Source organism: Sus scrofa, chromosome 3 (assembly GCF_054392235.1).
Source record: "Sus scrofa isolate SSC_HxYL_T2T_F1_AM1 chromosome 3, Sscrofa_HxYL_maternal_Yorkshire_Landrace_v2.0, whole genome shotgun sequence".
NCBI classification, from domain to species: Eukaryota; Metazoa; Chordata; class Mammalia; order Artiodactyla; family Suidae; genus Sus; species Sus scrofa.
The window spans coordinates 67,830,023-67,857,240 of record NC_139385.1 but is presented as its reverse complement, the minus strand read 5'-3'; the positions used below and the strand labels follow the sequence as shown (position 1 = coordinate 67,857,240).

Below are 27,218 nucleotides of genomic sequence, written 5' to 3'. Positions count from 1 at the left end.
AAAAAGATTCTTAAATGTGGAGAAAGTGACACTTTTACTGGAATCTCTTTCTCTGAGGCAGCTAGTAAGAGGTTGATGAAACGGTTTCCAGTCATCCCATGTAGTCACAATCTGAATCATAGAGGTGATCCTGTGATAGGCATTCTGTTTTCTAACATTTTTTCCACTTAATATGTTATTTGCATCTTTGTATGACAAGGGCACCTCTTGTTTCATTATCATCTGCCTTGAATTTTTTTTTTTTTTTTGTCTTTTCTAGGGCCACACCCGCGACATATGGAGGTTCCCAGGCTAGGGGTCCAATCGGAGCTGTAGCTGCCAGCCTACACCAGAGCCACAGCCCCGCATCCAAGCCGCATCTTCGACCTACACCACCGCCCATGCCAACGCCAGATCCCTAACCCACTGATCAAGGCCAAGGATCGAACCCGCAACCTCATGGTTCCTAGTGGGATTTGTTAACCACTGAGCCATGATGGGAACTCCTGCTTCGAATTTAATTATTCAAGTGACCAACCCCGTGCAGAAGGCTGGACACAAGTAAATGTTTCTGGGCCTTTTGTGCTCTTCTTCCTGAGTTCCTTCCAATATCATCTCCTCCTCCACCTTACTATTGGGGGCCTTTCATGTACCCGGAAACCTCTCTTATTCTCACTTCTCCTTCCTGGTGACAGCAAGGTTACAGGTTATAGACCGGACCTCAACTAATCAACCCTAAAACATGGGAAATAGAGAAAACCTCTGAAAAGGGAATAGTATGTGTCAACTTAGATAGCTCTGGAGGGCGGTAGCTGTTTGTAGTTGTTTGCAGGATAGTTGCTGGTAGTGTGGTGGAGAAGATTTATTTCAAAGAACAAGGCTGGTGATGACAGCCTTGTAATGTGATTTCAAGATGAGTCTCTGAGAACCTGGCCTCACAGAACTTAACCCAGCTGCACAGGCACTGGCCTTATATTTAAACATAGTTTTGTTGGTGGCTTCCTGGGAAGCCTTTTTCCAATGCTACTGCTATTGCTCAGGCCATTTCTCTTATTGTAACAAAATACACCTAACATAAAATTTATCGTCTTAACCATTTTTAAGCAGACAGTTTAGTGGCATTAAGTACAGTCACACTGTTCTGCAACCATTACCTCTATCCATCTCCAGAGCCTTTTTCAACTTCCCAAATTGAAATTCTACACCTGTGAACACTAAGCTCCATTCTCTCCTCCCCTCAGCCCTTGATAAGTACCATTTTATGTTCAATCTCTAGGATTTTGACCACTTGAGTTACCTCGCATATGTGGAATCAACAGTGTTTGTCATTTTGTGACTGGCTTATTTCTTAGCTTGCCATTCATCCATGTTATAGCAACTGCCAGAAGTTCCTTCCTTTTTAAGGCTAAACAATATTCTGTTGCATGGATATACCATATTTTGTTTATCCATCTATCTGTCAGTGAACATTTGGGCTTCTTTCACCTTTTGGCTATCGTAATAGGCTGCTGTGAACATACAGATATCTGTATGGGTCCCTGCTTTCATCCTTGTGAGTACACCAGAAGCAGAATTGCTGGATCATACAATTTTATTTTTATTATTTTGAGGACCTGCCATGCTGTTTTCCACAGCAGCTGTACCATTTTACATTCTCACCATCAGTGCACAAGGGTTCCAGTTTCTCCACATCCTTGCCAACATTTGCTACTTTTTGGTTTCGGTTTTTTTTTCTTTTTTGGCAATAGCTCTCCTAATGGGGTTGAAGTGGTCTGGCCAGTTTTTTTATCTCTCTTGGAAATAACCTCCTGTCCTTGAGCCAGTCTTTGAAAAGTATCACATGTAGTATCACAGAAGTATCACATCTTGACACTTTGAGAGGGATTTGATTAATGGAATTTTCTATTTAAAACTAACTAAAAATCTTTTCCTACTCTACTAATTTTTTCCTGTGGTCAAAGTTATTCAGAGTGAAAGCTGGCTGATCAAGGTGGTAGATACTGATGATGGGAACAAAATATGGGTTAATACCAGGCAGCTGGTATCCTTTATTTACGTGAAGACCCTGAAAAAGGTAAGTTCACATGATGCATGGCTGGGATGAGGTCATCACGTTCCCAAGATGCCTTTTCTGAAGGCCAACACTTTCAGAGAAATAAACTGCCCAATATATTTTCTTTTATTTTTATAGCCTTTGATCAACATCTCCCCATTTCTCCCACTCCCACAGCCCCTGACAACAACCATGCTGTTCTCTGTTCTTATGAGTTTGGCTTTTTTTAGATTCACGTGTGAGTGAGATGATAAGTATTTGTCTTTCTGTGTCTGACATATTTCAATTAGCATAATGCCCTGGAGGTCCATCCATGTTGTCACAAATGGCAAATTTCCTTCTTTCTGATGGCTAAATTATGTTCCATGTTTATGATATTTTCTTTATCCGTTCATCCACCGATAGACACTGAAGTTAGGACCATGTGAAGGCTGTAGTAAACAATGCTGCAGTAAACATGGGAGTGAACATTCTTAACAGGATCCTGATTTCATTTCCTTTGCACAGACACCCAGAAGTGGAATTGCTGGACCATAATGTAGTTCTATTTTTAATCTTCTGAGGAAGCTCTGTACTGTTTTCCATAGTGGCCGCACCAGTTTGCATCCCCACCAGCAGTACATGGAGGTTCCTTTTTCTCCACATCCTCACCCACACTTGTTATCTTAGCTTTGAAATCTCTGTAGACACAGTGGCCATCAAGATCAGGGTAAATTTGACCTCTTTCTCTCTCAATAGGGAAGACATGGACACAAAGAACTCTACTCTCCTAATACGACCGATCAAGGAAGTTGACACTGGGGATTTGCAAGAGCTAAAAAAAGAGAACCCTAGAAGGAAGAAAAAGAAGGCTGCCAGGAGGCTCCCTCTCCAGGAGATGGAATCCCCCGACTCAGATGACTCTTCCCATGGCAACATGTCCCGAGAGTCCTACCCCGAGAGACACCCCAAGCCCAAAGTGGGAGGGGAACAACATCATTTCTTCCTGGAACACGCAGAAACCTCTCTCAAGGACAGTGTACATGAAATCACTCCCCCATTTCCAGGCCAGTTTAAGCCCCAGTACAGCAAAACCTCTCCCCCGCTTAAGTAATGCTGACACCCACTTCCCCAGAGAAGGTCCTCCGCCCGGGTCTAGGAGTCAACCAGCCATGCCAACGCTGCCACACCTCCACCTGAGCAGCCCCGCGCCCCCCATAAAGCCACCTGCAGCAGCCAAGGGCTGAGGAGCATCGCTGAGAAACCAGAAAGCAGTCCAGTGGCAACTGTGTTCAAGAGAGCCAGTATTCATCCAGGGCTGCCCTCAGCCACCCTACCCTGTGGAACTAGCCCCTCTGCAGAGGTAAGGTCACGTGCCCTTCCCTGGTTGTCATGCAGGTAGAGTTCCCTGCCATCCTCCAGCTGGATCCATTAGAGCCTATTGGTTCGGGCTTTTCCCGACCATCCTTTATCCCATTCTTTTCCCTGTTCTCACAAAGCTCTGCTCAGTCTTCTGGTAGACCCCCCCCCCCCACATCCAGAATTGTTATCTGACATAGGATTACTGCCATAGGATTTTCAATTTTTTTTTTTTTTTTTTTGTCTTTTTTGCTATTTCTTTGGGCCGCTCCTGCGGCATATGGAGGTTCCCAGGCTAGGGGTCGAATTGGAGCTGCAGTCCCCGGCCTTCGCCAGAGCCACAGCAACGCTGGATCCGAGCCGAGTCTGCAACCTACACCACAGCTCACGGCAACGCTGGATCGTTAACCCACTGAGCAAGGGCAGGGATTGAACCCGCGACCTCATGGTTCCTAGTCGGATTCGTTAACCACTGCACCACAATGGGAACTCCTCAATTTTTTTTTTTTTTTGAATTTGTAGTTCTGGTCTTGAAATTATGTAGTTCTATTGCAAGCCTGCAGTCTTGTTGTTAATTTGATTCTCTCATCTGAATTAGGGATTTTATCATTTAATGTTAGGACCAAAATGAAGACCTAGTATCTTGTCCAAGAGCTGTAAGACTGAACATTACGTAGTTTACTGTTTTCTGAAAAATTTTTATTGAGCCCTCCCTAATTATTTTTGTCTGTAGTCTGTTGTAGGTACCTCTAATTGAGCACGGAACCAGAATAAAAACTCTTACATTAGAAACATTTCAAAACTATGGGGCTGTTGTTACTGTTTTCTTTGCATACATTTTAGCAGTGTATATACCTCCATTCAATAATTCCTTAGTAAAATTATCTTCATTAATTTCAAAAAATGAAATAGTCTCCCAAATTCTCTTCTTCTAGTCAATAATAGCTCTAGGGCTAGATAATAATAGGGTACAGGGAGTTCCCATTGTGGCTCAGTGGTAACAAACCCAGCTAGTATACATGAGGATGTGGATTCCATCCCTGGCCTCACTCAGTGGGTTAAGAACTTGGCATTGCCATGAACTGTGTATAAGTCACAGACAGGACTTGGATACTGGCATTGCTATGGCTGAGGCATAGGCTGGCAGCTACAGCTCCACTTTGACCCCTAGCCTGGGAACCTCCATATGCTGCAGGTGCAGCCATAGAAAGCAAGCAAATAAATAAAAAGTAAAGAAATAATAATAGGGTAGGTATTATTAATAAGAAAAATCTTGGATGCTCTTTGCAAGAGAAAAGACAGGGCAGTATTGTGATACTCAAAAATTCACAATTTAATTAAAAGTGATGCTTAAATTCCCAAAAGCCAGGGAGTCACCAGGTTATGGCAAAGAACTCAAAGGAGGAATCCACTTCCAAAAATATGAAAGAAAAAGGGACATCAGCTCAGCATCAGGCTAAAAGTAGTAATGCAGGAAAGAAGGAATTGAGGAGTAAGGAAATGATCTAGAATAAGCCTGGGAACAGTAGGGGAAGTGTGCTGTCACCAAGAACCCAGGTAGGAAGGTTCTGGAGCAGTCATCTGGGTTTGGCCTGCACAGTGAAGAATTTTGGGGGGTGGGATGGAAAGAAACCATTCCTTCAGCCATGGTGATGCTTGCATGCAAACCTGCATGTGCTCATTCAGTTATTCAACAAATAGTTGAGTACTGATAGTGTGCCAGGCTACAGAGAGACCATTAGACTGTCTACCTCTCTTCATCTGCACAGGGTGAACTACAGGACAAATATACATAAAAATGTATTGAGGAGTTCCCTTCATGGCTCAACAGAACGAATCTGACTAATATCCATGAGGACACAGGTTTGACCCCTAGCTTACTCAGTGGGTTAAGGATCCGGCATTGCCGTGAGCTGTGGTGTAACTTGCAGATGTGGCTCGGATCTGGAGTTGCTGTGGCTGTGGTGTAGGCTGGCAGCTGTAGCTCTGATTCGACCCTTAGCCTGGGAACCTCCATATGCTGCCCTAAAAAGACAAAAATAAGAAATTTTGAAAATTACATAATAGTATATTGATAATACATTATAATTCATGATATGCTCAATGACATTAAGTGACAGATAAATGTGTCATCCTTTAATGATAATGCCCCATTCTGTGTGCCAGGAAAATTGCAATGATGACAGTGTATTTCCACTTCTAGCCAGTATGGAATAACGGGAACTGAATTCCCACCCTCACCCCTGCCCCCTGCCTGAAACAACTAAATCACCGATAAAATGTATGTAACAACAGTTCCCAAAGCATTGGACAGAAGTATTGATCTCTGAGAAACAAATGAGATGAGCCCTGTGAGTGCCCAACTTCCTGTCTAGAGACAGTTTCCAGGCTGCAGCAAAGGGAGAGGATGTATTATTATTGGCCATCCTTGCTCGTGCATCTATATGCATTGCCTCAGGTAATTGTTTTTGTTTGTTTGCTTGCTTGTTTTTTAGGGCCCCACCCTCAGCATATGGAAGTTCCCAGGCTAGGGGCCCAATCTAAGCTACAGCTGCCAGCCTACACCACAGCCAGAGCAACATAGGATCCAAGCCGTGTCTGCCACCTACACCACAGCTCATGGCGACACTGGATCCTTAACCCACTTAGCGAGGCCAGGGATCAAACCTGCACCCTCACAGTTCCTAGTCAGGTTCGTTAACTACTGAGCCACGAAGGGAACTCCACCTCAGGTAATTTGTGTATTTGATTTTCACTGAATAAATCTGCACTTTTAGCATATGACAGAAGAAATAATAAAAGGGATTCAATCTGTAAAAAATAATAATAGCTATGTACCCAGATTTTATAGTCACCCTATATACCTGACCTTGATCCTAAGCCAGGGGCAGGGATATCAGGATGGAATGACTGACAGACACACAGAATTATTCAGAATGAGTACGGGGTGATAAGCTCTTACCTGAGGAAAGGGAACAGATGGTTCACTCCAGATAACCACTCGAGTGATTGGAAAAAAGATTTAAGCATCAAATGACAGAATCACCAACATGAACTGTAATGTTTCTTTTAACTCCAGGAGTCTGTGGATCAATAACCTAGTCCATTACTAACTCAGAGCTGTTCTACATAGATGAAAAACTATATAAAAGGGAGGAGGAGTTGTAGCAACACAACTAGCTAAGAAAAATTAATTAGGGGAATCAAGTTGAAAAAGAAGTAAAATTATCTTTGCACATGGTAAAAGAATATACCTGAGAGAATGAATGATAATCCTAATTAAAACAAAAAAAAATAATTCAGTGAGGTAGCAGGATAGAAATTTAATATACAGAAATCACTAGTCTTCATATGCACAATAATGATCAATTAGAAGATACATGGCTAGAGAAAACCTCATTTACAATAGCAACAAAGAAAATTAAATATAGTCAGCTATCCTAAATCTCATCTTTAAAATGGCAGTTATAGTCTATAAAATCATCTCTAAAACTGGATTTACCAGAGTTCCCATCATGGCTCAGCAGTAACAAACCTGACTAGGATCCACGAGGATGTGGGTTTGATCCCTGGCCCTGCTTAGTGGGTTAAGAATACGGCATTGCTGTGAGCTGTGGTGTAGGTTGCAGATGCAGCTCAGATCCCATGTTGCTGTGGCTGTGGTGTAGGCTGGCAGCTGTAGCTCCAATTCGACCCCTAGTCTGGGAACTTACATGTGCTGTGGGTGCAGCCCTAAAAAAATATACATACATACATACATACATACACACATAGAACTGAATTTACCAAATACTGAATTATGGCCCCTAAGGGTTAGGTTCCTGATAGCCTCTGGTCACATCGTTTTTACCAACTGATCAATATCTGACCTTCTTTTTTGTATGTTTCTATTTAAAGACATCTTGTTTAATATGTATTGTTAATGTATTAACATAGAATGCATGGCCAATAGCACTATAACTCATGCCTGAAGGAAGCTTATCTAACACATATTTTCTTTGTAAGGCATATTACAGCCTTCTTGCATTTAGGAACACCAGACAGCACTTCAACACTACACTTTCACTTTTAAACAGTGAAATTACACAAAAATGTGAAAAACGAGACACTCTATGCCATGAAAAGTATACTTTTTTACAGTAAGAGAGCTAAAATGAGAAGCAGAGAGGTGAATCATTTTCACCACTCTGAGCATACACACACTTTGAGTATTGATTTTGGAGTTAAAAATAAATTTTGGCAACTGGGAGAATTCAAAAATATATAATCCATGACTAAGGAGAATCAAGTGTAGCTAGAATAAAATTAACAAGAAATGTGCAAAAAAAAAAGATAAAAACTTTAAAACACTCCTGAAAGACACAAAAGTACACTTAAAGGTCCCTTGTTTTCAAGTGGGATGGCTTAGCATGAGTATATTAATTTTCCCTTAGTTCATGTATTAATTTAACACAACCCCAATAAAAATAACAGCAAATATTTTGTCAGGCTTAATAAGTTGATAGTAAAGTTCATTTGGAAAAGTAAAATGTGAGAGTAACTAGAAAATAATGAAAAAGAAAAGTCTTCAGGAGGGACTTGCAATAACACATAAAACATTATAACAACTTCATGCTTAAAACTGTGTGTGCTAGCACAAGAAAAGACAAATAGACCACTGGAATAGAATAGAGTCCAGAAACAGGCCCAAATATAAATGAAAATTGAGTATGTTATAACAATGGCATAAAGGCTGATATCCATAAAATACAGAAAACTCTTAAAAATTTAGGGGGCAAAAAAAAAAAAAAAAAGGAGTTCCCGTTGTGGCTCAGTGGTTAACGAATCCAACTAGGAACCATGAGGTTGCAGGTTCAATCCCTGGCCTTGCTCAGTGGGTTAAGGATCCAGTGTTGCTGTGAGTTGTGGTGTAGGTCACAGACGAGGCTCGGATCCCACATTGTTGTGGCTCTGGCGTAGGCTGGCAGCTGTAGCTCCTATTAGACCCCTAGCCTGGGAACCTCCATATGCCATGGGAGCGGCCCAAGAAATGGCAAAAAGACAAAAATAAAAATATAAAAAAATAACAATTTAGGGGGATAAATGACCAAAAACATGGTGGAAAAATAGGCAAAAGACATCAACTATTTATAAATATAGAAGAATAAACCTAAAATTTTGAAAAGCTGTTTAACTTCATTCATGTTAGGGAAATGCAAATTAAAAACCACATTTAGAGAACTGCCAATAATGTGGCAATGTGAAATAGTAATACAAATCCCTTCAAAATAACAATTTTAAGACCTGGATAAAATATATATTTTTTAAGTCAACAAGTATTTGAAGGCACAATATGTTCAAAAGCGTACATAATGTGGAGAGTTTATCCTCCAAAAACTACAACTGGAAGAGGTTAAGAAGTGTGAGGTTGTTACACTCTGGCCTAAGGTCACTCTCCAATTTTCATGGCCAAGGCCACATAAAACTACAGCCTGAATGGCTCAAGGTGCCAGAGATAAGAGTTTAAGCCTGGAAAAGAAAGAATGTTGATAGCAAGAAGCCACAGTATGAGTGAGTCATAAAATCTAAGTATAAGCTGTTTCTGTTTATTCCTAGCTGACCACTAAACTATGTATATATAGGGAAGAACCCAGGGAGCCCTGTTTGGGGGCAAAATAGGCAGAAAACAGAGGAATTCTACAAGATAGAGCTGGGTGGAGAAAAGTCTGCATTCACTGCTTGTTAACTGAAATGTATTTCCAAATCATGTACAGCTTGGGCAACATTTATCTAGTCCTATGGAATTATAGTATCAGGGGACAGAGTCTGAGGCTAGAAGTGCAATTGAAAATTTAAGCAAGGAAATCACTGAAGGGGTGAGCTCCAAAACCTGCCATGAAATTATGTAGCCATAGGAGAAATGCCCAAAGTACCAGGATTAAAAAGCAGCAATGAGAAGCCACAAGAACAGGATAAAAATGTGACCTGCTTTATACCCAGGAGATAAAATTTGCAGTTTGAGTACAGGCAAGTTAATTTCCAGTTAAAATAGAAAAAAAAAAAAATCAAGAAATAGCAAACCAAATTTAAATGAACAAAAAACCTTGAAGAATAGACTATAACATTAAGATACATTGCCTGTTGTGTCTGATTTTGAATCAAAAAACTGAGTAGATGTGGAAAGAAACAAAAGTGTGTTCCATTCTAGCGGATAAAAGAGAGTCAATACAAACTTTGTTTGAGTCCAGTTGTATTTAACAGACTTCAAAACGACTATCCTAAGTATGTACAGAAAGTTAAAGGAAAATATAATATCAATGAAGAAATGGATAGGGAATCTCAATAGATAAATTAAAGTATTAAAAATGCAAAAGGAAAATTCTAGACTGATAAGTACAACAAAGCATAAATGGACTGAATAGCAGGAGGAGAGAGCAGAGGAATCATTGAACTCAAAGACAGATTAATAAAAATTATGCAATTCAAAGAACTGAAAGAAAACAGGATTGGAGAAAAATAAGCAGAACCTTAGAGAACCTTGTGGGGTGATTTCAAACATTTCAAAATATGTGAAACTGGAGACCAAGAAAAGGAGACAGGAAAGAGACAGAAAAAAAAAACATATTTAGAGACAATGATCAAAAACTTCCAAAAGGTGATGGGAAATATTAGCAGATCCTAGAAGCCTAAATAATCCTAAGTATGATAAATACAAAGAAAACCACTCCAGGCACATCGTAGTTTAAAATGCTAAAAATGATGATAACAGGAAAATCTTGAAAGCAGCCAGGGACGAACAATATGTTACTTTTCAAGGAACAATGACACGATATTAATGACTTACCAACAAAAACTGTGGAGATTAGAAGATATTGGAACAGCAAAGTGCAGAAAGAGGAAAATAACAAAACCTGTAACAAGGAATTGTATATTTAGTGGAACTAGCCTTCAGCAATGAAGGTTGAGAGAAATTCCACTTCCAGGATATTTGAGTAAACTCTTAATACAGAAGCCTCTGAGAGATAACAATAAACTGTGGATAACACACAAAGAACAACTACCCAGAGATTCTGAAGAGTGATGAAAGGCAGGCAGATCCTGATGTAATAGGTTTCCTGTTATTACATTTTTTAGCTTGAAGGAATCCTGAAGCAGGACATGGTCAGTACCACATATGGAGGTTTAATCTCTGAATGAAAACAGGTTAGTTTTTCTGGCCTGAAAAAAAACAACCAGAAAATAGAATTTGGGAAATGACATTTTCTGAAAAGTGCAGAGAGAATCCCAACAACGAGAGAGCCTGAGACAGGGAAACAAAAATATTGTATATAAATTCTTTACAAGTCTCAGACTGACTTCTTAACCACCCATGCACAATCAGGTTACAAGTGCACCATCTAAGGCTACAAAGTAACATAGAAATTTGAGTTGCAGCCAGAGAAGCAGAGATTCCATTTAAGTTCAGCAAAGTTAATAATGCCTAGGCTTCTGGGAAATGTTACAGAATCCAGAGTCTCTACAACCTAATATGCACAAAATCTGAGATACAATTTTAAGTTATTCAATATATAAACATGAAAATGTGATCTAGTTTCACAAGAACAGTCAACAAACCAACTAACCCTGATATGACCCAAATGTTGGATTATTGGTCAAGGACTTTAAAGCAGTTATTATAATTACATCCATTAAAGTAGAGGAAAAACATGCTTATTAATGAAAAGACAGGAAATCCTAGCAGAGAAAAACTATGGAAAATAGAAATTCTAGAATTAAAAAGTATAGTAGCTTAACTTCAAGAAAAACAATGCATGGGATTATGAACAGAATAGACCAAGGAAAGAGTTAATGGATCTGAGATTGGTCAAAGAAATTCTTTAACATGAAAAAGAGATAAAATGGCTTTTTTTTTTCAAAAACGAGCAGGACTTTAGGGAACTGTGGGGCAATACCAAAATGTGCTTTGTAACTGGAGTTTTGAAATGAGAGAGAGGAAGGAAAAATATTTGGAGATACATTGACTGAAAAAAATCCCAAATTTCTTGAGAGACATAAATTTGTGGATTCAGGAAGTTTAGCGAACCCCAAACAGAATAAGTACATCATTAAAATGCTGAGAATCAAACATAAAGAGAAAATCTGGAAAGCTTCCAGGGGTAAAAAAAAAAACTGATATTACATAAACAATAACTAGAAATCACTCACTTCTCATCAGAAACTATACAAGCTTGAAGGCAGTGAAACATCATTAAATTGTTGAAAGAAAATAAAACCTCTCTCAATCCAAAATTCCGTATCATCTGAAAATATCCATCAAAAATGAAATAAAAATAAAGGCATTTTCAGAGAAAAATAAAATAAGGGAAATTATTATAAGACCTGCACTGTAAGAAATGCTAAAGGAAATTCTTCTGGCTAAAGGGAAATGATACAACTGAGAAAATCAGAGCTTAAAGATGGAATGAACAGATTCTGAAATGGTATCTAATACATTGGACTATGGCATGAAAGGCAACTGGTAGAATGGTAAATGAAGCTAAATGATTGTAAGTCTACATTTTACATGGTTGTAGATTAGAACATCTTTCTTTCAGCACTTAGGTATAAATAAGTAAGTAAATAAATAAATAGAAAGACAAGATTACCTTAACCACCTTGACTTAAACTCCAAATCTTTTTTTTTAATTACTCAATGAATTTTATTACATTTATAGGTGTATAACTATCAACACAACACAATTTTATAGCATTTCCATCCCAGACCCCCAGCCCTTCCCCCCTACCCCCACCCTGTCTCCTTTGGAAACCATAAGTTTTTCAAAGTCTGTGGGTCAGTATCTGTTCTGAAAAGAAGTTCATTGTGATCTTTTTTTAGATTCCACATGTAAGTGATAGCATTTGATGTTGGTATCTCATTGTCTGACTGACTTCACTTAACATGATAATTTCTAGGTCCATCTGTGTTGCTGCAAATGTCATTATTTCTTTCCTTTTAATAGCTCAGTAATATTCCATTGTGTATATGTACCACAGCTTCTTTATCTACTCCTCTGTCGATGGGCATTTAGGTTGTTTCCATGTCTTGGCTATTGCATATAGTACTTCAGTGAACATTAGAGTACATGTGTTTTTTCGAGTCATGGTTTTCTCTGGATAGATGCCCAGGAGTGGGATAGCTGGATCAAATGGTGATTCTATTTTTAGATTTCTGAGGAATCTTCACACTATTCTTCACAGTAGTTGCACCATTTTACAACAGTGTAATAGGGTTCCCTTTTCTCCACACCCTCTCCAGCACTTATTGTTTGTAGACTTTTTGATGATGGCCATTCTGGCCAGTGTAAAGTGGTACCTCACAATGGTTTTGATTTGAATTTCTCTAATAATGAGTGATGGTGAACATCTTTTCATGTGTTTTTTGGCCATTTATATGTCTTCTTTGGAGAACTGTCTGTTTAGATCTTCTGCCCATTTTTTTGATGGGGTTGTTCATTTTTTTGGTATTGAGCTGCAGAAGGTGTTTATAAATTTTGGAAATTAATTCCTTGTCAGTCGCTTCATTTGCAAGTATTTTCTCCCATTCTGTGGTATGTATTTTTGTTTTTAAACTCCAAATCTTGAAAAACATTCTTTTCCAGCATGCTTGTTATTTTACCAAGATAGCCCACATGCTTGGCCATAAAACAAGTCTCAATAAATTTAAAGAAATTACAATTATATAGAGTATGTTTTTGAACCACAATGTAATTAAATAAGAAACCAATGAAAATAAGATATTCATTAAAATTTCAAAATATTTGGAAATTAAACACAGTTCTAAATAATCCATAGAACAAAGAAGAAGGTAATTTGGCAAGGTAAAATAGAAAATCCTAAAGTTAGTTCTTTGAAAAAAATCAACAAAATAGATAAACCTCTAGTTAGTAATAAAGAAGAGAAACAGCACAAGTTAACACAACGAGGAGTTACCACTAGAGATTCTACAGACATTAAAAGCATAATAAAAAATCACGAAAAAATTTTTCCTGAAACATCAAAAACTAAGAAGAAGTGGACCCTGAAAAATACAACCAACCAAAGCTGACCTAAAATGAAGCAGAAAATCTAAGTCATCTTATCTCTTAAGGAAATTTAATTTGTTATCTAAACACTTTCTACAAAAGAAGCTCCAGGTCCAGGTGGTTTCACTGCTGAATTTCGTCAAAGATTGAAGAAAGCGGCTTTTTTTTTTTTTTGGTATTTTTAGGGCCACACCTGTGGCATATGGAGGTTCGCAGGCTAAGGGTCGAATCCGAGCTACAGCTGCTGGCCTACGCCACAGCCACAGCAATGCAGGATCTGAGCAACATCTGCGACATACACCACAGCTCACGGCAATGCCAGATCCTTAACCCACTGAGCAGACCAGGGATCAAACCCGCATCCTCATGGAGACTATTCAGGTTCATTAACTGCTGAGCCACAATGGGAACTCCATAGGCTTTTTGATAGAAACTGAGAATTTGATTTGAAAATTGATGTGGAAAGGTAAAGGAACTAGAATTTCCAAAGCATTCTTTAAAAAGAAAAATGTTGGAGTTTCCATTGTGGCTCAGTGGTTAATGAATCCGACTAGAAACCATGAGGTTGCAGGTTCGATCCCTGGCCTTGCTCAGTGGGTTAAGGATCCGGCATTGCCGTGAGCTGTAGTGTAGGTCACAGATGTTGCTTGGATCCTGTGTTGCTGTGGCTGTGGCGTAGGCCGATAGCTGTAGCTTGGATTTGACCCCTAGCTTGGGAACCTCCATATGCTGCGGGAGTGGCCCTAGAAAAGGTAAAAAAAAAAGACAAAAAATAAAAAAATATTAAATATAAAAGAAAAATAAAAATGTTGGGTGACAAATTACCTGATTTCAAGTCTTATTCTAAAGCTACAGTAAGAAATTAATGTGATGTTGGTGAAAGAATAGCCATATCTATCAATAGAAAAGACAAGAGTGTCCAGAAATGGACTCACACATACAGAGCTAGTTGACTTTCAACAAAAGTGACACGTGATTTAATAAGAAAAATTATTTTCACTAGATGGTACTCGGAAAAATTGAACATCAACCTTTACATCATACCGTAAATAAAAATTAACTTGAAATGGATTATAGACCTAAATGTAAATTTTAAAACTACAAAACATCTAGAACATAGGATGAAAGCTTCTGGCCATGAGATTAGGCCAGTCTTTCTTTGTCAAGTCAAGGTCACAAAAGCAATAAACATAAAAGAAAAAATTAATTAATTTTCATCAAAATTTAAAACTCCTGCTCAGTTCCAAGAAGAAAATGAATAAATATTCCACAGCTTAGAAAAAAATACCTGCAGAAATTATGATCTAATAAAGACCTGGTATTTAGGATATCAAAGTAACCCTTACAACTCAAGAATCAAAAAGCAAACGACCCAGTCGTTTTTTAAAGGTTATGATTTTATTGTGCAGTTCACAAAAGGAAATAGATGATTGGCCATAAGTGCGTGAAAAACTGCTCAACATCATCAGTTATCAGGGAAACTCTGATGGTCTTTTTTTTAATGTCAAGTTGGCTACAGTCCCCAGTTACTCAGTCAAACACTAATCCGGGTGTTGCACTGAAGATATTTTGTAGATAGGATTACAGTCCATAACCAGTTGTTCATAAGAGATTATCCTAGGTAATCCAGGTGGGTCTGATTCAATCAGTTGTAAGGCTTTAAGAGCAAAACTATAGCTTTGCTGATGAAGAAGAAATTCTTCCTGCGGACAGCAACTTTAGCCAGTGCCAAAAAGTTAAAGCTTGCCCTTCCTAACAGCCTGCCCTTTGCATGTCACTTTGGCTGGACTGATGAGGACAAACATGAGGGCTAGGAAGGATATGGTCCTACAGCCCTTCCAAAGATCCTGGAGGAGACAGCTGACTCCATCTGAAGGATGCTATGCTGTGATCTTTAGACCTATAAGAACTAGGGCAGAAATAATACATATCCTGCTACATTCTGGGGCTGCTTCTCTCCTGTGGGCTTCCTGGGACAGGAGGCTCCCCATCTCCCAAAAGAGGGGTTACTCTGGTCCATTCAGGGTTCCAGGAATATTCTGGGGCTAGATGGCCAACCTCAGACACTGGCTTATACCCTATTTCCAACCCTCAGCCTCCAAAAGAGGGTAACTGGGAAGTCTTTTTCCTTTACTTGCCCAGGATCTAGGATTTGGAGGAGGGTGGTCCAGGGACTTTTAGTTCCAGGATTGTTCTGGGAGATTAATTGAATAATTCTCTCTCTCCTCCTCTTCCTTTTTCACATCTCCTCTATTTGTTAATATATTTAACCTACACCTAGTGTCCAGTGGAGAAACACCTCCTTTGCTGTTTTGCTGTAACTGAGATCCTGAGAAACACACCAAGTTCTACCAACAGCTCAATTCCCAAGGCACATCCCACATCTCTCCTCCCTGGGCAATGATCTGTGAATTACCTGTATTCTCATTTGAATTATTCTAGGCACTTATGAGGAGGTTCCTGGGGTTTCTCCTCAGTGCCCATAACATCCCCGTGGGTGTCCAGATGAAGTGGCATTTAACCAGGAGTCTGCATCAGTAACAAGAGTGCGTTACTGTAAAAGCTTTGCTGGTGATGCAAAGGCTGAGATGCCTCATGCTCCTGGAGGTGGCCCTTCTCACTTGCTAGTAACTCTGCCGTCATCTGGATTTACACATTGCTGCAGAGTGTCATGAGGTTTCAAACCCCTCTCTCTGGGATTTTTTGGAGGCACAACCTAGCAATCCTATCTGTCTACATTATCAGGATCCTACTTTATGTTCCTTTGCTTCCAGAGTAAATTTGAATATAAACGATGCCTCTTCAGCCAGGAATATAAAATTATTTTCCTTATATGTGAATCTTCCCAATCCTCTACCTTTTCCTATAGAACAAAATAGAAACTGTCCAAGATAGGCATCACACCCTGCCCTTTTATAGGCGACTTTAATATGCCTATACATTGCCCTGTTGAAAATCCAGAATCCTGGGCTCCACTCCCAGAGATTTGAATTCAGTGGGCCTGGGGTGGAGACTGGCATTCTGTATTTTTAACAAGCTCCTGAGCAGGATCTCAGCAGATCATACCCTGGAGACCAGAACTGGAGCAGGTGATCTGAGAGCAGACGCTCCTGCCCATTGCACTTCTCCTAGGAGCACCCTTCAGCCAGGGCTAAGAAGAGATGGACAGCCTTCAAGACTCAGAGCCAGTCCACTTGTTTTTCTTTTTAACAGGTACACCTGTGGCCCATGGACATTCCCAGGTAAGGCATCAAATCAGAGCTGCAGCTACAGGCCTACACCACAGCCATGGCAACACCAGCTCTGAGCCACATCTGTGACCTACACCATAGCTTATAGCAACACCTGATCCTCAACCCAGTGAGCGAGGCTAGGGATCAAACCCACATCCCCACTGTGAGAGCACTGAGTCCTTAACCAGCTGACAGGAACTCCACCAGTTCACTTCTTGACCATTAGGCTTGTGGGCCCTACAGGAGGTCCTCTGGCCACCTAAAATGAACACCATGCCTGCCTCACAGGGCTCTCATGGGGAAGAAATGGATGGAGGACTAGAACCAGATGCAACACACACTGAAAACTTAATACACCTTAGCTGTTCTGTAAACAGTACCGTTGCTACTCTCCTCAATAGCACTCCCACTGAGAGATGGCGGTGGGGGAGGGGGGCTCCTAAATGCCTCTACTTTCATACCTTGTGAGGAAGAGATCACCACTCAGAGCAGCCAGGAACCACGCAGGACAAAGTATGAGCTCAGCATCAGCACCAAACGCCTTTCACCTAGGGCTCTTACCCTCTGCAGCACATGAGTCCCTACCCTCCACTGAGAAGTTAGAATCCCATCATCCTCCTCCATGAGTTTCCTTCCTGTGTGCTGCTGTAAGCCCCAAATGCCCCTCTGTATTTGGACATGTAGACATGTGTGGTGGTCTCACACTCATCCAGTCCCTCCTCTCAGGCATCAAGTGGCTGGTGGAGGCCCTCACTTTGCATTTCTTTGAATCACAAAGTGCTAAAATCTCCTCCAAGATACTAACGACTGAACTGAGCCTTAGCACACATCCTGGTGTTCCAGAAACAGTTCTTCGGCAGTGAGTCATCCTTTGTTCCAGGGAGAGAATGGCTGTGTCTTCATGACCTTGAGGCTCTGCGCCAGCCCATTCACAAAGGGCAGGAAATCTTTTTCAATGGGACAAAGTGAGCCAAGCACATAGTAGGTGTTGTGGAATGAATGGATCTTTAGGCACCCTTGCTCCTGGGCTTCAAAACCCTTGTAGGGGTACATGTACTGTGGTGGACTCACTCACCTGGGCCCAGCAGTGGCCAGCATGGACTGGCTGGTGCCTCCTTAGGAGCCCCTGGGGCAGGGGGCGTGGAGGGGACTCTGCATTACCAGAGTTCTCAGGAAGGCCCACCTTATCCTTTCTGATCTGGCCCCCCCATAAAAAGGCACACGTAGGGGTTTCCATCGTGGCTCAGTGGTTAACAAATCCAACTAGGAACTGTGAGGTTGCAGGTTTGATCCCTGGCCTTGCTCAGTGGGTTAAGGATCCAGCGTTGCTGTGAGCTGTGGTGTAGGTCGCAGACAAGGCTCAGATCTGGAGTTGCTGTGGCTCTGGCACAGGCCATTGGCTACAGCTCCGATTCGACCCCTAGCATGGGAACCTCCATATGCCGCACCCTAGAAAAGGCAAAAAGACAAAAAACAAACAAACAAACAAACAAAAAAGGCATATGTAATATGGTCTAGCCATACTCAACCGGTGACACCAGCCGTCTGGGCCCTACCTGATGGGGTTTCACATTGTATGTCCAATATCCTCTGGCTGATATAACCATTACAGGTGAGCCAGATGCTACAATCAGGAATAAAGTAGGAGGCCTCATTCTCAGAGGGTCTGGCCCAGGAACATTTTTGTCAATTTGCCCACCACTAGGCATGATCAAATAAACCAAAGAGGAAGAAAGCCTCAATTCACAGCTGATTGCTGTTTGGGGGCAACCAGTGCGATAACACGGGGGATTTCAACTCCATTTGCAATGCGGAGATGAGTTTTTATCAGTTCCTCACTAGCTAACCCATCTGAAAGCTAACCATTCACAGTAAAGTCAAAGTGACCGCTTCTCCTGAGCGCGCTGGGACCCGGGACCCTTGCTGCAGTACTTGCACCTGGACAATCCACGCCAGAAACAACAGACGCAAAGAAACTTTAAGGGACTAAAAATAACTGCACGCATGCGCAGTTGGAGCAAATTAAGACGGTACAGAAAGGCCACAACCCAGGACCACCTCTGAGGGGCCAGGAGCAAAACCAGGTGCTGTGCGTAATCCCTGCACACACCACCACCAGGGGGGTGGGAAGGCCACCTAAGCCGCCCCTCCCACTTAACCCACCAATCGGCTCCCACCCTCACCTCTTTAAGAGACCAGCTCGCCCGCTGCACCCCGCCCTCGAGAACAGCCTAAGTGCGCCTGTTCCTTGTTAAGGAGCCTTGATAAAGCCTGGCCTGAGTTGCTCGTCTGGCCTCATCAATTTCTGCTGATTAAAGAGTCTGAGGACCCAGGTCAGCAACCCTCCCACCCTGTGAACCTTCGCGGGGACCCTGCAGCAGAGGCTGGATGGACTGAGGCCATCACGGGCACGTCAACAATCATTTTGGGGGCCTGAGGGTTCACGCTCCTCTGCTTGGGTGTCTGGTGGGAGGATTCTGAGCCCCAGAAGGAACCGGGGTGGGCTTCTGGGTGTGACAGAGACCTCAGGGGCCCCTCTTATATGTATGGCAGCCTAGCTCTGTGGTACTGGGCTCCTCTCCCATTTCCCCCTTCGTTGTGAAAAGTAAATGAAATGATTCTTTGCGGTGTGTGGCTCAGAGCAAGAGCCGTGAGGTGTTAACAATTATTACCAACAGAGCACGTGTTTTCTCAGCATCTCTCTCTAAATAACCAGCAGGCTTCATCCCAGTAGGATCCTTATAAAGTATCTCCTACAAAAAGAGCAAGTTTCAGCTCTCCCAAAGCACAAAGCTGTCTGAGCCACAAAGTTCTGGGCTTTCTTCTTAAAAGGTTGAAGTCATCACAGAACAAGAAAGGCAGGAGATCTGGTTAAAAAGATGCCAGAACCTCATCACAGAAGGTGGTCCCTGGTGAGTAGCAAAACCAACTCTCCATTTAACCTTGAGCTAGTAACGTCTTATCTGTACAGTGGGCAGGTTTGAGGAATGGGATCAGGTGTGTGGGAGGGGATCTAGTGCCTCCAGTGAGCCCTAAAGAACCTCCCAGATCTGTGTCCTACAGTCTCCCTCCTGTTCTCCTTACACAACCAAAACAAGCCTTGGTGGTAACCGTGGGACTCAAGCAACACACAGAGGGCGTGAGCTCATGGGGGCAGGGGGATGGTGGCAATACCTTCACTGCCAAACAGTAGATGGAAGCCGGGGAGGGGATGGGACAGCGAAGTGAAAAGGACAGAGAGAAAGGAGAGAGATTGAAAAAAGAATAATGGAAGGAAAGAGGTGAGAGAGGTAGAAGAATAAAAAGATAAATTCCTTTATATAGTCACTCGGTAGGAAATCAGAATTCAATAGAGAATAAAAATTCAAAATCTGCCCTTGATGAAGAGTCAAAGGGAGATGTCAAATACCCCTGTCTCCTCTAAAAGACATAGTTCAGTGCTCTGTGCCACGCAGAGGTGTGCTGTGAAAAGCAGGATACACTTGCCTAATTTAAATGTCACCCAGAGCTTGTGAATAATCAACTGCGTGAAGTCCTTCCAGAGGGTCTGAATCACTTCCCCTGGAAACCTGGACTTCATCAGCTCAGCCCCATGTCGGGGTGGAAATTTTAGGCGCCTGGGGCTTCTTGTCACGCTGCCTCGTTACTCTAAGAGACACAAGGGTCAAAACAAACCACATTACCCTCAACAGCACCTTTCAAATGCCTCTAGTATTGGAGACCACCTCATTGTCCTATGGAATAAATTAGACCTAGACCCTGTCCCCTGGGAATTTGAACATCTAGGCAAGATAATAAAACATCTGCAGGGTAAGAAATAAGGTGGTTATTGATGTGTTGGGGAAGTGAGGACCTTCTTCCAGAGCGGCAGTCACTGGAACTGGAGCATTTTGACCTATATTAATCCCTGTTTTCTATGTGGTAGGGAAAAATTCCTCCCCCTCCTTGCATTTCTGAAGCTTGATACCCAAAGCTAGGATTCACACATTCACACATTGATTTTAGCAAGTATTTATTGAGTTCTTACTATGTGCCAGACTTGATTCTAGACACTCAGATATGCACTAATAAGCAAAGGAGATAAATCCCTATCCTCATGGTGCTTACAGACTATGTCGGAGGACAATGCGATGGAAAATAACAAAGCAGGAAATGGAGATCCGGAGTGCGGGCGGGAAGGCCTTCAAAGGTCTTGAAGTTTTGAATAGGATATTCTGGAAGGGCCTTCTTGAGAACTTGTATATGAGTGAAAACATGTGGCTGAGAGGGTTGAGGACCCAATGTTGTCTCTGTGAGGATGCAGGTTCAATCTCTGGCCTCTATCAGTGGTTTAAGTATCCCTCATAGGCTGCAGGTGCAGCTCCAATTCAACCCTTGACTCAAGAACTTCAATATGCTGCAAATGGGGCTGTAAAAAGAAAAAAAAAAAATATGAGGGAGGGAGCCACATGGCTGACTTGCCAGACAAAGGGAGGAGCAGGTACAAAGGCCCTGAGGCAGAAACGTGCATGGCTGTTTGAGGCAGCCGATTAGGGGCAAAGGCGGAAGGAGTGGAACCAGTTAAAAGACAATTGCAGTGATCCAGGCCAGAGATGGCACAAATAACATTGGGGGTAATGAGAAGTCTTCAAGTCCAGAAGTAGCTATGGGTTATAAAAGAAATAGAGGAGTCAGAGATGTCTGTTTTAGTCCTGAGCTTCAAAGGTTGACATTATCATAAAGAAGAACATCTTTAGTAATGCAATCCAAATTGGAGAAGAAGGCCCTGAGGCGTTTAGCATCATAACACTCCCAGGAAGTGAGTCATGGAAGAAGGAAAGGCTGGGACCAAACTCTGGGGACGAATTCCCGTCTTCTTCCCCCTAGGCACCAAACACATCCCATTTTCATCCCATTCCACTCCCATTTTAGTCGAAGGTGATTTTTAAAAATATTTTAATTATTTATTTATTCCTTTTGGCCTCACCTGCAGCATGTAGAAGTTCTCAGGCTAGGGATAGAACCCACTTCACAGCAGTAACTATGCCAGATCCTTAACCCCTAGGCCACAGGGGAACTCCTTCATTTTTTTAAACACAATACAATTTTTAAATGAGGTATAATTTGTATATAATTAAGTCACAGGGGAGTTCTCTCATGGTGCAGCAGGATTGGTGTTGTCACCGCAGTGGCTTGGGGCACTGCTATGATGCATGTTCAATCCCTTACCTGGGAACTTCCATGGGCCATGGCCCAGGGCCAAAAAATAAAATTCAAAAATCAAATCACAGATCCTAAGGAGTCAGTTCAGTGAGTTTTGACAGTTGTACATACCAAGGACAGCACCATCCCAAACCAGTTAGAGGACATCTCCATCACCCCAGAAAGTTCCTTCTCCTTGACCCCAGGGAACCAATGTTCTGCTTTTTCTGTACCACAGATCACTGTTACCCATCCTAAGACTTCATGTAAATGGAATTGCACTGTGTTCTGTGTCTGAAATCTTTTCCTCAACATAATAATTTTGAGAATCTTCCGTCCACACTATTGCCTGATTCAGTGGTCCTGGCTTCTCATTGCTGAATTTATGTTGGAATAAATCACGATCTGTTGGTCCCTTCATCTATTGATGGGTGTTTCAGTTGTTTCCAGTATGGGGCTATTATAAATAAATCTAGCTGATTAAGAACCTGACTAGTATCCATGAGGATGCAGGTTCGATCCCTGGCCTCGCTTAGTGGGTTAAGGATCCAGTGTTGCTGTGGCATAGCAACTCAGATTTGACCCCTAGCCTGGAAACGTCCATATGCCACAGGTGTTGCCTTGAAAAGAAAAAAAAAAAAAAAAGCCTATTGAGGTTTTGACTGGTATTACATGCAATCTATAGATTACTTGGGGAGGGGGGAAATCTTTAATTATTGAGAATACCAATAAATATATATTTACGTTTATGGAGATCTTCTTTAATTTTTCTTAGCAATGTTTAATAATTCTTACACATAGTCTTAGATTTATTTTTAAGTAATTATGTCTATGGTGCTATTGTAAATGGTATCTTTAAAATTTCATTTTCCATTGTTTTTTGCTAGAATATGTATATACATGCAACTGGGAGTTCCCATTGTGCCTCAATCCCTGACCTTGTTTAGTGGGTTAAGGATCTGGTATGGCTGTGGCTGTGGTGTAGGCCAGCTGGTGTAGCTCTGATTTGACTCCTAGCCTGGGAACTTCCGTATGCCATGGGTGCAGCCCTAAAAAATGACAGAAAAAAAAAAGTACAATTGACTTTTGTGTATTAACTTTGTGTCCTGCAATCTTATGAATTTCACTTATTAGTTCTAATATTTTTGTAGATTAAATAGGATTTTCTGCATCCACAGACATCAGGCTGTCTTCGATGATGACAGCTACATTCTTCCCATCTTTATGCCACTTGTTTATTTCCCTTTTTTTTTTTTTCTTCTGTATTGTACTGGCTAGGACTTTCAGTACAGAGGCAAATAGAAGCTCTGGAAGTGAACATCTTTGCTTTGTTCCTGATCTGTGTCCAAAGCAAGTATGCTATTAACTATAGGCTTTTCTAAGATGACTTTTATCAACTTGAGGAAGTTCCTTTCTAGCCATAATTTGCTAAGAGTTTAAAAAAAAAAAACATGAATGAGAGAGACCATCTGGCCTGAAAACCTAGACTACTTACTATCTAGTCCCTTAAGAAAAAGTTTCTGACCCTTTCTCTAGATAAAAATATAAAACATACCCTGGTTCATAGCATATATATCAGTTTGGATTAATCAAGAGACAGAAACCATACAATAATTTAAACAGCATTAATACAAAGATAAATTCAACTATGATTAAAGAGTAATTGTAAGACATAAAAGAATCTACATGACACCCCAGGGCTGAAGGGGGTAGCCAAGGAAGGACAAATTTAAAATGGGAACCCCCTCCCCAAAGCTAGCATAGGATCTGGTAAAATTGCTGCCCAGTGAATGACAGAGAAGTTCAATGGTTTGCACAGGCCTGAGCTGATCTGCAGATGCTGGGCCAGCAGGAAGCAGCTCCCAGGATGCAGGTGGCATAAATGACCACCACTGCAAAGAAGGTGGTGCCACCAGTGTGAGAAGGAGACCTGGAGATGTGGTGCTTGTGTGAGAAGGGTTGTGGCACTGGAAGTTCCCAGGAGACCAGCAGGGGAGGGGGCAGTAAATGGAGCTGGAGTGGAGCACTGGTACAAGCAGGTGGAACTGTAGCATCCAGGGTCCATGCTGAGAGAGCTGCAGGAAGGTGACCACCAGGTCAGACTGGGGCTGAGGCACCATCAAGGAACTGTGTGTTCTCGGCATATTGTGGGGACAGAGCCCCAGGGGTCATTCTCACACCTTCGTTGCCAGTCAATGGTTCGACCTCCAGGAGTAGCAGGAGAGTCCTTCCCTGCTTCCTCTATTGGGAAAGCTTAATGTCTTGCACTCTATCAAGAACAAATGCTTAAATGGAGTAGGTGATACTGGGCAGCTGCGAGGTAATGAACTGATAACTCATGTAGCATGGTTAAAGAATGGAGTATCCTGGGCAATCATGTATTTGACCCACCCAGTATTCTACTGGAGGGTCTTGGAATAGCATTTCTTTGTTTATTTGGGTTCATTTTGGAGGTTTTTTTTTTTAATTTTATCGAAGGATAGTTGATTTACAATGTTGTGTTAATTTCTGCTGTACAGCAAAGTGATTCAGTTATACACGTACACACATCCATTCCCACATAGGTTATCACAGAATATTGGGTACATTTCTCTGTGCAGGGCAAGGCTGACCATCCATTCCATAAACAATAGTGGGCATATGCCAATCCCAACCTCCCTATCCATCCCTCCTACCTTCCCCCCTGGTAAAGTAGGTGCTTTTTTTTAAACAGTTGAGGAACGAAGTCCCACATTAAATTAATTGCTCAAAGTCATAGAGATTTTAAGTAAAATTCTAGACGTTGTCGAAATAGTCCAGTTGTATTGAAGAGTTAATAGTAGGAATAAAAACATACAAAACCATCAAAAAAAGAGTAGACATCATATGGGCTGCAGAATTATGCATTCTAGGCTTTCAATGAGTTGAATGAATCTCAGTGGGAAATGTCTGCAAGTCTGTAGAATAAATATTATCATAACTCAAATAAAAAGGCAAGCCAACTAGGGGAAATAGTTTCATCAAATAAACCACGGAGAAGTCTCTCTCAGTATTGTACAAAAAGCTCATGAAAATTGAAGGGAAAAACATCAACCTTAATGTAAATGGGCCAAAGACCTGAATAGATGATTCACAAAGAGGAAACATAAGTAATAAACAGACATAAGAAAATGTTCAACTTTACCACCTCTTATTGAGATGCAAATTAAAAATATAATAGGGTACAGCTTATGCATGAAATTTGAAAAATAAAATAGAAAGCTGGTGGAAAAAAATGATGGAACTGGTAAATGATTGATGGCAATAGAAATTGCTAAAACTTCTCTTGAATTTCAGATGTTGATATTGCTGGAGTAATCCTATTTCTGGGAAAATAACCTAAGGAAATAACTACCAAAAAATAGGAAAAAGTTCTATGCATGTGTTTATGGTGGTCACTTAAAGGACTGAAACATGGGAAATAATTTAAATGTGCATAAGAAAGTCAATAATTGTGTAAATAATTCTATTAACTATGTAATTCATTTAACCATGATCATGTCCAGTGATAAATGACTTAGCCATGACCAAAAAGCATTGGAAACAAATGCACCAAGATAGGCTATTTCTTGGGAGTTCCTGTCGTGTCACTGGCACAGCAGAAATGAATCCAACAGGTATCCATGAGGATGCAGGTTTGAAACCTGGCCTTGCTCAGTGGGTTGGGGATCCTGCATTGCTGTGAGCTGTGGTGTAGGTTGCAGATGAGGATCGGATCCCTTGTTGCTATGGCTGGCAGCTGTAGCTCCGATTCAACCCCTAGCCTTGGAACTTCCATATGCCGAAGGTGTGGCCCTAAAAAGCAAAAAAAAAAAGAAAGAAAATGAAACAAAACAAAGAAAACAATTAGCACAGGTGAATGCCCTTCTTTTTTTAATCAAATTGATTTTTTATTAGGATATAGTTGATTTACAGTGTTGAGTCAATTTCCGTAATACAGCATAGTGACCCAGTCATATACATGTGAAAATATATGTACATTCTTTTTCTCACATTATCTTCCATTATGGTCTCTCCTGAGAGACTGGATATAGTTCCCTGTGCTATACAGTAGGATCTCATTGCTTATTCATTCTACTTTTTTCTTTTTTAATCTTTTTCCGGGGCCACACCCTCAGCGTATGGAGGTTCCCAGGCTAGGGGTCTAATCGGAACTGTAGCCACCCGCCTACACCAGAGCCACAGCAACACAGGATCTGAGCCTCATCTGTGACCTACACCACAGCTCATGGCAATGCTAGATGCTTAATCTACTGAGCAAGGCCAGGGATCTAACCCCTAACCTCATGTTTCCTAGTCAGATTCGTTAACCAATGAGTCACGACGGGAACTCCTCATTCTAAATGTCATAGTTTGCATCTACTGACCCCAAACTCCCCATCCATCCCACTCCCCCGACCTCAGCTCCCCTTGGCAACCATAAGTCTTTTCTCTATGTCCGTGAGTCTGTTTCTGTTATATAAGTAGGTTCATTTGTGCCATATTTTAGATTCCAGATAGAAGTGATGTCATATGGTATCTTTCTCTTTCTGACTTACTTCACTTAGTTTGAGAGTCTCTAGTTGCATCCATGTTGCTCCAAATGGCATTATTTTGTTCTTTTTTATGGCTGAATAGTATTCAATTGTACATATGTACCACATCTTAATCCATTCATCTGTCGATGGACGTTTAGGTTGTTCCCATGTCTTGGCTGTTGTGAATAGTACTGCTATGAATATATGGGTGCATGTATCTAAAAGAAGACATACGGATGGCCAGTAGGCACATGAAAAAATGCTCAGCATCACTAATTATCAGAGAAACGCAAATCAACGCTACAATGAGGTACCACCTCACACCTGTCAGAATGGCCATCGTTGACAAGTCTACAGATAGCAAATGGTGGACAGGGTGTGGAGGAAAGGGAGCCCTCCTTCACTGTTGGTGGGAATGTAAATTGGTACAACCACTATTGAAAACAGTATGGAGGTTCGTCAGAAAACTAAATATAGAACTACCCTATGATTCAGCAGTCCCACTCCTGGGCATCTATCTGGACAAATCTTTCATTCAAAATGACTGCCTTTCTTTGTGGATGGAAAACAAAGGCTTTAGGCTTAGAGGAAAGCTCAAGTGATTTTTCCTGGGCCAGGACCAGGCTCGGTTGTCATAGGGGCCAAGTTTGCTCTCCTTGTTGCGTGTCTGTCATCTAGGCCCTTGTCCCCTCTGACACCCCCTGCCCAGCCATGACATCCACACCATCCCACCCTCACTGGTCTCCAGCATCATCAGATGTTCTCCGCTGTCTTCCTTGTCAGAACTTTTTTCTCTTTTTTTCTTTTAGGGCCGTACCCATAACATACGGAGGTTCCCATGCTAGGGGTCTAATCAGAG

The 27,218-nt window shown here is 41.4% G+C and overlaps 2 protein-coding genes across 14 annotated transcripts in view; both read left to right on the top strand.

The window, feature by feature from the left end:
- The window catches only part of VWA3B (von Willebrand factor A domain containing 3B), a 226,077-nt gene extending 221,905 nt beyond the window's left edge, over positions 1 to 4,172 (top strand). For 8 of the 12 annotated variants that reach the window (XR_014841448.1, XM_085018668.1, XM_021087237.2 and 5 more), the window contains one exon: positions 2,771 to 4,172. Coding sequence is in view for 7 of the 12 variants with exons in the window: in XM_085018668.1 (XP_084874794.1) it covers positions 2,771 to 3,125 (355 nt within the window). In the remaining 5 variants the exon portion in view is untranslated. The remainder of the gene's footprint in view (positions 1 to 2,770) is intronic. The other 4 variants (XR_014841447.1, XR_014841444.1, XR_014841445.1 and 1 more) reach the window with 1 other exon arrangement.
- CNGA3 (cyclic nucleotide gated channel subunit alpha 3) overlaps positions 3,063 to 27,218 on the top strand; it is a 79,192-nt gene continuing 55,036 nt past the window's right edge. The window contains exons 1-2 of one of the 2 annotated variants that reach the window (XM_085018715.1): positions 18,857 to 18,976; positions 19,476 to 19,555. The gene's annotated coding sequence lies outside the window, so the exon portion shown is untranslated. Of the gene's footprint in view, positions 3,375 to 18,856; positions 18,977 to 19,475; positions 19,556 to 27,218 lie in introns of those variants that run through there. The other variant, XM_085018716.1, reaches the window with a different exon arrangement.